The sequence below is a fragment of the Dermacentor variabilis genome, chromosome 9, assembly GCF_050947875.1.
Source record: "Dermacentor variabilis isolate Ectoservices chromosome 9, ASM5094787v1, whole genome shotgun sequence".
Lineage (NCBI taxonomy): Eukaryota > Metazoa > Arthropoda > Arachnida > Ixodida > Ixodidae > Dermacentor > Dermacentor variabilis.
In genome coordinates, this window is record NC_134576.1 from 65203592 (window position 1) to 65218057 (window position 14466).

Genomic DNA, 14466 nt, shown 5'->3' on the forward strand with positions numbered 1-14466 from the left:
GACACGTAGCATTTCTGGAAAACCACCCGCGTGAGTGCGGGCACGCACAAAATCATGCTTCCATTGTACCGAGAAACGCGCTGCGCCCCCAGCCGTTTTATAGTTTTTGCAGTAGGTGCTATCGGCGACTGGCTCAGGAGCGACCCCGCGCGGGCTGTCTATACGAGCGTCAGAGGTGGATAAGCCATTCACCTAGCTCCCCATATCCGTTAACTCATGAGACCTATCATTACGGCGTTCCTGAGACCTTCCAGTCAAGATATAATCGCTTGTAACCGCACCGCTTCGCCGCCCTTTGGGATGGCAGTAAGCATTGTTTTTTCTGCGAACAAATATTTCACAGGAAGTGTCGGCCATAATTCAAAATTGTTTTTGGTTTAGACGTGACCAAGCTACGTCGTTGTATACTCATTTTTCGCCAATACAAGAGTGCTTTAGTGTGTCAGCAAATGTGGTGCCATCTGCTTCTCGAATGTTATCGCTGGTTCTATCTGTTCTTTATGCTGGGAGGGAATGTCAGGTTCCAGCATAAGACAGGGTTTTCTGATTCTGATGCAACAATAAATTGCTGGGAGACAACAAGCCCATAATTGTCGTTCACGACGAGTACAGTTGTGTACATTGTAGAACCTACCCAGCAACAGAGATTTCGGTACAGGGTTCAAAGTTTCAATGAATTATGCCTAAATCACTGAGACGTGTGCTCTGCCAAAACATTTTTGCCAAGATGAGTGTGCTCGAAGCTATCATTGTGCTGAGCTTTACTCGTTTCGCTGGGCACAGATTCAGCAAATAAATGGCTATATTCGTGACACTTCTGACACTGCCGCTTTCTTCGCTGTTACTACTACGTTAGAAAAGTGCACTTAGGTTGCTGGTACAAAGCTATGGCAGCGACGTAATCTTTAAAGTGAATTACTTTTTTTTTTCGTCGGTAACACTGAGGCAACAGAAAACTGTTTAAACACATTGTTTCACGAAACACAAACAGCTTTGCTACGGCTGTCCGCTGTTCCGTCAACCCGCTATTCCGCAAACTAAAACTCTTCAGATAAATACAAGCTGGTGTCCAACAGTCGCTGCACATGCTCAAGATTCCTTACGCACAGGAAAAATTATGCAAACTTGTTTCAGCGTAAAACACTTTGTAGCATCACTTGTAAGTGAGGTCCCAGTATAAAACGGGGATTTGCGATTGTGTTGCTACATTAAACTGCTGAGAGGGAATTCTTGCTACATTAACCAGCTGGGAGGGACTGTCACGTTCCAGCATAAAACGGTATTTTGCGATTCTGTTGCTACAAGAAATTGCTGGGAGACAACAAGTCCAGAATTGTCGTTCCTTCCTATCGAAAACACTTCTCTACTCTGTTCTTTCTTAAGATGCTCGCCGCTAAGACTTGTGCGAGTTACAAACAGGCAACGTCGTTTCTTCTTCATATTCCACAGCTTTGCATTCGATTCACCATCCTGGTGAAATTTCACAGAGCTTTAGAACTGCGCTTACAATTAAACATAAAAATATACCGTCCTGCTGGCGGTGTTGGCAGCGCCAGTAACTCCCGCTTGACTGAATTCTTATGATGACTGCTCTCTCTATTGTTCATCGCCAGTAACTCTAAATGCTTGGCTACCTCTGATTTCAAGTAAAGCATTAGACATGAGGTCGTTGGGGGACTTCGGTGTCTCTAGGCCTAACGAGGCATGCCGGCATATAAATGACAGGATGGTTACTCATGTTTGGCACGCCCCACTAGATGGTGCCACGTTGAAGGGACGGGAACCATAACGTCCACCAAAGGTGCTCGCGTTTCACATAAGGTGAAAAACGCAAAAAGAAGCTATTCTAAAATGACTAACTTCCGTTTGCAATCTACCTGCATATTGACGCTCTTAAAAGGCCACTGATGAAACCTGAACTAAAGCACCTTGCTAGAAACTTACCCTGCGATTAATGGTACCGTGTCCACGATTGCCTTTGCTTCACTTGATCCAGCTCGCATGGTTAGAACAGAAACGTTCTTTAGGATTTGAGAAGCTTTCTGGAACACAAGTAGAACCATTAATAGTGACCATGTTTATCGTCGGCTGCGTAAACAATAGAATGATAAGAATGCACCAAAATACATGGACGCTTGTTCATTATTGCAGATGCGGCTAAAGTAGTTCCCACTCCCCATGTAAAGATACAAGAAAGAAATGACATTTCTCTACCTGAATATTGATTTTCTGCAAGAATCTCCAAGTGAAGGCCTTCAGCTTGCGCGCAGCGCTTTTACAAAATTAGCACATGCGAAATGATCGACCAAATGCTGCGAAATGCGGCGATAATTTGTGTTTTATGCTAAGCGAAAACCTATATGTTCCAGACTTTGCAGGGCAGCTACTATTACGACAAGTGCAAGTGGTCCAGCTCATGGCTTTGGACCACGGGGATGCGGCGATAAATTCCAGTTCAACAACGCTCATAACGTGCATGTTTACACCTATATTTTGCCGCATCGTTGTATCTGATGCTGGCTTCACTGCGCGCGAGTTCTACTGAGTGAGTGTGCTTGTCTGCGTAGCCTATCATTCAGAATTCATATTTTTGGGAACTTTGGACACTTGAATGTTTCTTCTAAGGGTATACGCTGGGTTGAAACAGGCCTTCTGGGATGTATTCTAATCTTCCTAGCAGAGCGCGCCACGGGGTTCTTAGCATAAGTCGCTCCAACTCATGAGCCTCTGTGCTTCGATCAGTTCTTCCTGTGCTGTGAACAACCATCGTGACAAACGTCTCCGTTGACGCTATTATTTCAGTACCATGCAAGTTTGAATACTTTTGGTATGATGCTGTTGTCATAGTTCATTTTTAGTTTCTTGGCGTTTAGAGTTTACTTCGGATACTACTTGCCAATATTATTAAATGAAATGGACAAAACAAGGAAAGGGGTACGGAATGTTATTCTACTTGTGTCGAGTGCTTGTATGTTTCGATGCTGATTTTCCTCTTTAATCCAATGTTCGTGACCCTCTTGATGAGGTGCATCCCTTGGGGCACCGTCGTCTGCAGTTTCTTCACATCTGCACCCCCACCTCCGTTTTCATGCATCATTAAGCCGAGAATGCGTAGAGTAATTACCTTGGAAATGGCGCCTCACACTGATCTCTAGACCCGGTATCTTTTGAGTAATCGTCCGCTTGCACAGAACAAGGAGCTCAGATTTCCCCGAGGAGCAGGAGAGCCCGCATTGTATAAGGCAGTCTTACGTCACATTGACAGCAACATTTAATGCATCTTGTTGTGACCCGACTGAACCACTTGATCAGTGCACGTTTTACAGGGGATGTCTTATTCAGTCGATATTGTGCAACCTCGAGGATAAGGAGTTCATTGCCATGGATAATAGCATTGGCGATATAACGGATTAGGAAGTCCTTGGTGCAACTAAAAACCTTGCTCAAAGTGGTAGAAATTTAGGTGATGTAATAGGTCACCAGACACATTATCGAACGCTCCACATAAAATGCGAGGATTTTTTTTTCTTTATCTCGAGTTGCTCAATTAGTTGTTCTTGGATTTGTACTGAGATGTCCTGTGTTGATATGTGCAGTTTTATTTCTAACATTGTCAGGCAGGGGTCCATTGTTTTTGAGGCATGGCATCACTGTTCAGTGCCATGTGTCCATATGGGTCGTAATGGGTCTAAGACACTGAAATGGGTCGTAAGTCCTGTATCCAGCTCCGCTTATTGGGTATAGTTATCATGGTGACGTTAGCCTGTTTCCGCGCCATCTGCCTCTTGCCTTCTTTCAGCATGCAGAGAGCACTCATTTTTCACGCAACAAATGCAAATTAACCACCGTAACAGCACTCGGGGGATTTCAGAGCTCGGGGACAAACGATCCCCGAAACCTTATTGGCATTTCTTATAAAAAGCATGCTCTCCCTTTACTTCAAAGTAATATTTCTACGCAACGGGTCTAGCGCGCAAAACGCCTCAAGCGCTGGCATGAGCACATTTTATTCTGCCTTTTCCGTTCGTGGTCATGGTTTCAAATTAACTATCTGATATCTTTCCCTATTTGATGTATTTTTAGTGCCATCTCATGCCCCTAGTAAGCCGTCCCCCCGTTTTCCGCCACACCAACGAAAAAGCGCAATTGGCCTGTCTCGTACGATTTTGTGCCAATATTTAGAGGACACTGGCCATTCTACAATGAAGAAGGTGAGTACATCAAAATATATCCCTCCGGGCTTTGTCGTATGCTGCCGGCTAAGTCATCGATGCCTGTAACGTCTGCATGCAGGTCCATAGCGTGCGTGGATACGCAACGCAGCGTACATGAAACACTCGAGCTATATTTTCAACGCAGAAGCACCTCCACTTGCATGCATCGTGGCGTTAGCTCTGCGGAGAGCAGATCGTGAGACAGTAGATGTTGCAGTATGTTCAAGTGGCGCTTTCAATTAGCGCCAGAGAGGTGACCAGTTTACTTGCCCGATTGCGAGCAGCAGAAACCATAGACAACTTGCCACTAAAACGTACTCCTAGCAACTAACGACAGTATGCTGCTTCGAGACCTACGACGCCAGGTGGCAGCCATAGGACACGAAAAGCGCGCCAAGCAGTTGTAACGGCAGCCGACAAACTTCACGCGTGGTGACCATGTGTTGGTGGTTTGTGTGCGTGCGTGCATGTGTGTGTTGGTGCGCAATCCAACGGCGTGCTGGAATGTGCCTTGAACGCGGTTATATCGAGTCGTTTTGTTGCGTCGTCCAGGCTCGTTAGTCAAATATGCTAGGTATTAGGGGCGAGGTCTTAAGGAGTCGCCATCTGTCGGAAACACGCGGCAGCCCTCCTGGAATTTCTGTAAGTACTCCCAAAACGAGGGAAGTTTTTTACTGTCCAACTGATAATCTTGCACGAACTGACAACATATATTCGTTTACAGACGCCATCTGCTCGTGTACTCTTAAGAATACTCTAGCAGCCATTGTTGCGTGGACGCTATGAGAACTGTTCAAAAATATTTTCGTTATAGAGACTTCGATGCCTACGGCGACTGCGATGAGTCGTCGCGACGATTCAATCTTTCCTTGTCTTCTAAATTCTTGAACGTTTCTATATTTCTCAACTTCGTCGCACTGTATCTTTATCGATCTTCCCAAAGGGCCATTTCCCGCTGCTTCTTTTTCGTAATCCACTGCTATAATTCATAACACAAATATGACCATATGCCATGCCTTCTTTTAATGTGCTTCTTACCGCTCCATTTCCATTCCAGTGAACTTGCCAGTATCTAGCATCAGCAAGCTCATATACCAAACTGTCATGACATTAGCCGGGCAGCGGGCGTGGGCGAGCATCTCAGTGCGCGTTTTCTGCTATTCACCTAACATCGCAGTCCCGCCGGCGCCGTAGCAAAAAGCTTCCTCGCGTCTGTGCTTGCTGCATACCCGAGTTGTAGCCGATGGCTGTCTGCCGGTTCTAAGTTTCGCGAGCCAAGCTTCACGCAGCCTCTTGTCCAAAAAATGACACGAGGCACGAAACACGTACGTACGTCTGGCCCTGCGGCACCGAGCAGTCGCTTACCATGCTGCACGCCTCCAAAGGCAGCCACTACCCATTATAGTGCTTCAAAATATTGTCAAGCGAAGCGCAGGTGCGACTTTAAACTTTCGTGTACAGCTCCCTACGGCGCTTCCGAAGCAGCCGACGCAGCCGCTGTGTCCACGTGATCCCTCATGCCACGTCACGCTGACGGTGGCGCCAGGTTTTCCAGTGAGGGAAATAGCCCCCTCCCCCCCCCCCCCCCATGTTTCGGAGGGTAGGTTTCGCCGTTCATAATAATGCTGGCTATGCGCTACTGTTCAATGGCCCTCTTACACACCAACTTTACCACACTCAATTGAATCTGCGTTGTTTTTCCATTAAAAAATTGAGCCCCTTCATGGCGAACTGCACGTCCTTGGCGGGTCGGTCCGGCATTGCACCGTCTCCCTGGTCGGCCTACGTATGGGAATTGCTTAACGCCTACTTCACCTCCGCCGCGGGTCGGCCCAGCATTGCACTATCTTCAGGATCTGCCCACGTATGAAAGTGCTTAACGCCTGCTTCACCTCCGCCGCGGGTCGGCCCGGCATTGCACCATCTCCGGGATAGGCCCACGTATGGGGAATTTTTTCCTTACCACGCCTTCGCTTTACGCTTCGCTGTAAAACATGCCTCCGCCACCATTATGAAACCCAACGTGTCAGAGGACCACGACCGTTGTGACACAATTTGTGGACGGTCAGACCCAGGCTATTTTCTTGCCGCATAGTCTTCTGCAGTGTATGGCACGGGCGCAGAATACGCCGCAGACTTAACGGTATTTTCATTGTGTCCTCCGATTGATTCGCACCGAGTGGAACGTTCACTACACTACACAATGATTTTGGGCCGCAGTATATTTTGTTCAACTTCAGCTCATGTTTCTGAGCTATAGGCTTTGAACGCCATTATCGACTATCTTTTGGATCTGCCCACGTATGGGAAGTGCATAACGCTTGCTTCACCTCCACCGCTTGTCCGGTCTTGGCTATATTGAGGCGCTATATGAATTGTATAAAGGTTTTTGAGGTGTTATCGGCTAATTGAAAGCGCCCAATAGCCTATAGATGGCGAAAACAGAGGGACAGCCATGCCTCGTGTTTACGAACCGCGTGTGATATATATGTGATGCCCTCAGAAAACAAGTTAGCTGGTGTGCCAATTCGGTAAAAATACGATGGTTATGACTGACGTGTCCAGCGTGCGGCTTGATCGCACTCTTTGCAGTAAGCTATACATGTAAATGGTTCTGTAAATTTTTTTGTTTTTCTATTTCTCGTGTTTTCCTATACTGTCGACGTCATGGACCGCAATACTTGCGCACAGTACGACTGTCACTACGGGATATTCTCGCTTCCATGTTGTGCTGGTCATCTGCTCGCAAGCGACACGCAGTAGCAACTTGGCCGCTTTCCCGCTAGTGCTAGATGAAATATTTGTTCCAAACGAATCGCTGCTCCTTTGTGTGCAATGAAGGGTTTAACAATGCTGAAGGAACAGCAAACTTTCACTATGCCTTGACATCCTTGCCCTCTCCGTTTGCCGCGTATTTAATAGGTGGTTAACACCAGGCTGATCTGTGCACTAGCTCAGTCAAGTACCGTTGTGCGTTGAGAGTGATAAAACAAGCGGCTGGAAGAAACTAAGCGCTGTAGTAATATTTCTTGATTCTGAAATCTTGACCGTGCCTCTAATAGACGTGCTGCTTCTCCGCAGGTAGAACGCGCTTCGCATTACTGTTTTACGTCATACCGACTGTTTTCATACATGCACAACGTTCCACTGCAGTGTAACGCCACTGGTATGGACGGTAAAATACAAATTAAGTTGTTTGTGGGTCATTGAACCCACCTTCAGTTGCTCGTCATTTTTGTTGTCAGGCTAACTTCAGTTTTTCCATGCGAGCTGGCGAGGCATCACTGAGTGGTCTTTGCCATAGCTTGAAAGAAACTCCTGTAGCGAAGTCACGTAAGCTGAAAATTCATATGTTATGTTTGTCAATTTTTGCTACTCTAGCCGATGCAGCTTAGCGATTGTCGAGATCTGTTTGATTGCAGTTGGATCACTATAAAATTGCTGCATCCATATTTCTTAAGCTTACAATACTTTCAAAATATTTTTTTTCGAAACGTTGAGGCCATAAATGAAAAGTTTGCTTTAATGGTCACTGCAAATTTTATTGAAATTGCACAAGTATCCCAGGAAAGCAGTTCTGCGTTCTACATGCATTTAAATGGCAGCTATCGACGTAGGCCCGAGCTAATTGAAGCTTCCTTTGAAGTCTATCAGTTTACCAAAGCTTGGCGCAACCACAACAATCGGTGACGTCCGCTTCCTGTACAATGCTGGCATTGACGGCTCATGGCGATAGCGTTCGCCGTCAATATAGAACACTCCTGGTCGTGTACAAGACGCCGTACACAGGTAGAAAAATGTTTTAACAGACGAAGATAGCCTCATGTAAAACGGCGAAAGAGCCATTCCTTTGGTGTCAAAGCTCCGGAGCCATCACACCGGCGGTTCCAAAAATACATGAAAGAAGCAGCTCTTGCAAATGAACGGTTCTTATTTAGGTTATGTGAAGAAGACACGCCTCCGTCCAGCAGCATCGCCAACACGCTCGGCTCGCCCTGATGGCACAGCTAGTCGCTGGTGTCTTACGAGACGGCGCCTCACGCCGCCGTAGTAGAAGTTGCTGGAATTCCCCCACCACTTGCACCCTTGAGCATTCGAACTCGAACGCTTCCGCCCATCATTATAGACAGCAAAGAGCCGTCGATAACGGTTCGAAGGTCTTCAGCAGTACAGGTGACACCGACGTGGACAACTGCTTTACATCGTACGGACAGGTGAGCGCAGATAAGCGCGACACCACCGCAATTCATATTTTACCAACATCATTTGTAATCTTACTGGCGCTGCGCAACTCTTCTGACATAACTGCCAAAGCGACATCACGACATTCACTTAACTGTTTCGTCGACCTGCTGCCCGCAAATTACTCACTCAGCAGCACAGCGGTCAAACATTCACGAGGTACATTAATGAAGTCGCCGACCTTTGCAAATGTGTTAACGCCACCATGCCCGAAGCTCATAAAATTCAGCCCATTCTCAAAGTCGTCAATAACGGCTCATTCCATTGTACACCAATGTTGTCCACCAAGAAAAAAAGTGAATTACCTCGAGGAGGGAGGGGGGAGACGAAATAAACGGGATAAAAAGCGGATCTGGACTGATCTGAGGGAGGCTCGGACATGCAAAGATTTTAGCAAGTACTGTACGTGCTCTGAGAGATGGAGACATTTCTCGATCGTCTACATTTCTATATAAACCTTTCCTCATCTCTTGAACGTCACTGGGGGACGTCTTTCTCGCGGCGCCTGGCATGGCACCATCCATAGAGCCGTGGCCGCGCCAACCCGCCGACTTTACGACAGCCCGCGTTTTTTTACATGCGAAGCTGGGGCAGCCTATGTACTATCCCCTTTCTGGGTCTGTTGTGCTGCTTGTCGGCGAATGTCTGTGCCTCGTAGGACACCTTGAATCTTGGTTCCTTGTTACCGTGCCAGATCAACCTTGCCATATTGAGTCCAATGAACTACAAGCACTTTCAACGCTGAGTAGTCGTCAAACTATGTTTTCGAGCTCCGTCGCCACTACACTAACCTCTGCCAAGCACTCCGAACTTCTTCAGCTTGCGATTCATGCTATTTTTCTCAGCTGCAACTGGGCCGAACCTCAGAAGGTCAGCATTATAATAACGCCGGTTTAAACCAGCCCTTGCGTTAAAGACCGTATATCATGTCTCTCCTGAAGAGGGTCGCGTTATCTATGACCAAGTCGACGATAACCATCCCACAGTTCCTGAGCATGTGCTGTGGTTTTCGTGCGCAAGAAGGAAGGGTTTGTTTTGGCGTTGATTGCCGTCGATTGAATAAGGTAATGCGCAAAGACGTCCATCCTTTGCCGCACATCGACGAAGCCCTGGAACGCCTTCAGGGAGCTGAAAGCTTTTTGCCCCTAGACTTGGCTTCCAGCAACTGGCAGGCTCCGATAGCTCTACTCGATCGCCAGAAAATTCAGTAAGTCCAACTGATTCCCTTATAAATTCAACGTGGTGTGCTTCGGGCTTTTCAACGCGCCTGCCATAGTTTTAACTACACCTGGACAATAGGCTGCGGGGTCTCCAGTGGTCTATGTGTCTAGTTACCTACACAGTGTCGTGGTTTCGTCTCCCGATTTTCCAACCCAACTACTTCACCTTAGGCAAATTTTGACTTGTCTGACAAGCACTAGCTTGTCAGACACCGTAGATGGCTATTGGTCGTTACCCGCAGCTGAAGATGACAAATCTGCCTCATTTGACGACAATCCGCAGCGTGGCCATGCCGGACAACTTACGACATACAAACGTATTCGTCATCACCAGTAGTGGCGGGGAATGTGCACTTTTCTACCAAAGTGCATTCTGTACTGAACAACAGCTTCGCTGGGTTCGAACTGACCATCTTTGTTTACACCGGATCCAAGCAAGGCGTTCTACCCGACCCTGCCAAACTTCGCGCAGTCAACGAGTTCCCGAGGCATACACATCTCAAACAACATTGCATTATTAGAGACTTTTAGCTTGTACGCTATTCCGGTAAACGGGAGCGGTTTGGGCGGGTTACCGGATGGTCGCGGCGTAAACGTGAGCGGCCGGAGTGGTGAAGCCGCCTGGTGTTGTAGAGCTCAACCAGACAAACGCATAGCTAAAACTGCAGTAACTCGCCATATCCTGCTTCGCCACTCGTGCAAATTTTTGGCAGCGGCGTAATTGTGAACATGATTACGCCACTGTCGAAAATTTACGCCAGCAGCTAAGCAGAATATAGTAATTAGCTCTGTGTGTGGTTGAGCTTTGCGCCACCAGCTGGCGCCACCAATCTGGCCGGTCACGTTGACGCCCCCGCTAAACCGGAAAACCGCCCGCGCTTGCCCGAATACCGGACAATACCGGAATACCGGATCTCTTGGCCTTGACTAAGTTGGCGGCGAACAAGGTCATGGCCTGTGGATCGCTTTTCTTTTCACCTACCTTTCTGAATCGCATACCATGCCTCCATCACGGTTCCTCCGACGCCCAGCTTTTTCGCCATTCGTGATCGGCTGCTCCACCAACGCAAGTACGCTCCTGAAGACCGTAGATGGCTATTGGTCGTTCCCCGCAGCTGAAGATGACAAAACTGCCTCATTTCACGACGATCGGCAGCGTGGCCATGCCGGACAACTCACGACATACAAACGTATTCGTCATCGCCAGTAGTGGCGGGCAATGTGTACTTTTCTACCAAAGTATATTCTGTACTGTTCTGGCTCAACGTCACAAATTACTTTTACGCGCGTTTGGCGTCTTGCAGTCGCTTTCGTGCCCTGCCAAACCCTTCGATCGCGTCAGTATTGACCTCTACGGCCCGCTATAAATGACACCGAATGGCAATCGGTGGCTTATATTTGCTGTGGACCATCTGACGCCCAACGCCGAGACTGCTGCTTTAACAAACGCTACAATATGGGATATAGCCTCTTTCGTCCTACTACATTGCTTCCTCCGTCGATATGGTGCACTTCTCGAACTAAGTATTAGAGGTCGTGCCTTCGTCTCCAAACCACCGCTTTCGGAAGCCACCTCGTTCATCGAACGAGCACGGCATACTAACCATACATTAACGGGCTCACAGAACGGTTTAATCGAACTCTGGGTGATATGCTCGCGGTGAACGTGGCATCTGGTGATGGTAACTGGGACCGGGTACTTTCTTTTGTAACCTACGCATACAACACCGCGATGCACTCTTCTACTAACGTGCATTCTGTGCTGTTCTGGCTCAACGTCACAAATTACTTTTACGCGCCTCTGGTGTCTTGCAGTCGCTTTCGTGCCCTGCCAAACCCTTCGATCGCGTCGTTATTGACCTCTACGGCCCGCTAAAAATGACACCGAATGGCAATCGGTGGCTCATATTTGCTCTGGACCATTTGACGCCCAACGCCGAGACTGCTGCTTTAACAAACGCTAAAATGTGGGATATAGCCTCTCGTCCTACTACATTGCTTCCTCCGTCGATATGGTGCACTTCTGGAACTAAGTATTAGAGGTCGTGCCTTCGTCTCCAAACCACCGCTTTCGGAAGCCACCTCATTCATCGAACGAGCGCGGCATACTATCTGTACATTAACGGGCTCACAGAACGGTTTAATAGAACTCGCGGTGATAAGCTCGCGATGAACGTGGCATCTGGTGATGGTAACTGCTACCGGGTACTTGCTGTTGTAACCTACGCATACTACACCGCGATGCAAGCTAGTACAGGATGTTCACTTTCCCCCTTTATGGACGGCAGCCTTCGCATTCCATCGACACTCCTTTCTTACAGTCCAGTGGCTTCTGAGTGCCCTCCTGTGTAGGAGGCCGCCCGGCATGCCGAAGACTGTCGGCAGCTAGCGCCCGCCTCTACATCAGAAGAACAGCGAACAGAACCGAAGGCCGCGCCTACTCACTTCTCTATCCCACGTATGCCCTAGGGTCTTCTGTACGGCTGGCTCTTTGCCAACCTCCCGGGCTTTAATCGAAACTCCTTTCACATACGTAGGGTCTTATCGTGTCTTGAAGCGCCTCCAGCTCTGCCGCATAGACGCGTCACCGGCCCAAACTCATCTCGCGCCCGGTGCATATAGCAGCCGTCTATGGGAACCTGCCATATGACGACACACTGCAGTCGCCGGCAGCTTCAAAACGAGTGACTAGAAGACCTTCGTAAGAGAAGCTTCAGAAAAATAAATTCACACTGTGAACACGGCGAAGGCACGGCGGCCGAGCCTATGCAATGTTATGCAATCGCCTTCAGTTCTTTGAACAGGTGATGCTGATCGCCGCATCATACCAACAGCATAAATAGGCCGTACCGGCATTCAGCAGCTGTATCGCCCGAATGACGACACTTCCGGACACGGAGACCTACGGCAGGCGACTGCATTCACTGCTTTAGTGGGCACCACAGCAGAGCCTATGCGATGCCGTCTAATCGCCTTCTCTTCCTTGAAGAGGTTACTTATTACAACTATTATGGCTACAAGAATGATATACGCTTTCCTGTTGTGCTGCCGTGCCAAGCAGTGATTTTTTTGGGCTTTGACTTTTTTGTCTGTTGCATTCTGGCGATCTAGAAATGAACCATGGACCAGAAATGAAGGTGATGTTAAAGGAATTGTGCGATGCGGAAAAGGAAATACAAGCAGAAATATAAGTAGAATACAAGTAGAAGCAGAATACAAGTAGAAGCAATATAGCTGAAATTTTTTTAAGGAACAAGCGAGTACAATTACTTTTGTCTAAAACAGTCAAAGAATCAGAGTAAGCAACAGGAAAGAATGGACAGCTTTGGTACCAGAAGTAGGTGCAATAAGGTAATAGCATTTTAGAAGGCGAAGTTGAATCCTAAACTGACCTTTAAGCGAAGTGTTAGCTGGCGTATTCCAAGAAAAACTAGGCGTCATCTCGAGTACCGTGCGACCAATACATCGGACAGGAAAAAAGCGCGCCCAGCCTCAACCTCAGTTTGTATGGCAAAAAAAAAGCTAAAATTTACAAGCAGTGCAGAAAACTGAAAGGCCATCATCATTTCTGACGATTTGTGAAAAGAAAGACCGGTTAAGCGTAAGATGTTCTCGGATTCCGCGAGAACGGGAGTCGTGCGAGCTCAAATTAAGACAGACTACATCTGGACTCTGACATCTACATGCGGGATTAATCAAAGCGCAGCCGTTCGAAAGTTGTGCATCCGAACAGACGCCTTGCTGCTGGTAGGGTTGACTGGCAGAACAAAGAGTGCGATTCAAATGTCTTCCGCTTGATAAATTTAAACGTAGGAAGTTTAATAAACAAAATACGAGAAGAAAATACGTCCAGGGTTATTACGCTCCTCATGTTATCAAAATAACTGAAACATGGCTGTGGTGACAAGTACAAGACCAACAACCTGTACCACCGGATTATAAAATACGCCGAGATCTCTATACGCAAGGGGGCGGAGTTGCTATTGTATTCCAGAGCGATATTGATTTAGTGCAAATTACCGGCCTTCCAACACGTGAAAGGATCTGGTGCGAAATTAGATAAGCAAAACAAGGACTATCCTTGGAATTGTTTAAGGGCCACCTAACTGACCCATTTCCTATGTTGAAAATATGCACCTTTACTTGGAAAACCTTGAAAAGCGCAACTATCGCATAATAATTCTAGGTGATTCTAGGGGATATCAGTGATCGATTGGTCCAAACTTATCGCTAAGCCTCGCGAAAACGGCCACTGTGAACTTCTAAACTTTCGGTTAGGATTTACAACAGGTAGCCCACGAGTGCACACGCGTGGCTGACAAATCAAGATCTCTATTAGACTTCGTGCTTCTGGACGCGCGATTTGAGGACTATGACGTATTGGTTCAAACCAGGCTCTCGGATCGTAGACTAGTTTGTGTGGAGAAAAAGCATTCCGCTGTATACCCGAATATTGGCAGCACTACGCATGTTCTCTGCTTTGAAAGAACCGATGACATAGCTATTATTGATCATCTCTCCTTCTGTTTGAAAGGTTGGATTTACAGACAATGTTTTTCACTGTGTAAACCAATTTGTGCGAACTCGTAAAAAAAGTTATCAGAACTCGTAGATAACCCGCGAAATTATACATCTAAAGCGGAAAATTATTTGTGAGAGAAAGAAGCCAAAAAAAGGCATAACATCTCGGCGCTAAGCTCGTTACTGCGCACAAAGATGGCTGCTGCTAAAACAAATTACTATGACGTGATACTAACCAATTTTGTCAAGCACGATCCGCACGGTTCTTG

The 14466-nt window shown here is 47.3% G+C and overlaps 1 protein-coding gene across 1 annotated transcript in view; it reads right to left on the bottom strand.

Annotated features, from left to right (window-relative positions):
• Positions 1-14466, bottom strand: part of LOC142592762 (uncharacterized) — a 50274-nt gene that overhangs the window by 21496 nt on the left and 14312 nt on the right. The window contains exon 3 of the mRNA XM_075704422.1: positions 1945-2042. Within this exon, the coding sequence (XP_075560537.1) occupies positions 1945-2003 (59 nt within the window). The 5' untranslated portion in view covers positions 2004-2042. The remainder of the gene's footprint in view (positions 1-1944; positions 2043-14466) is intronic.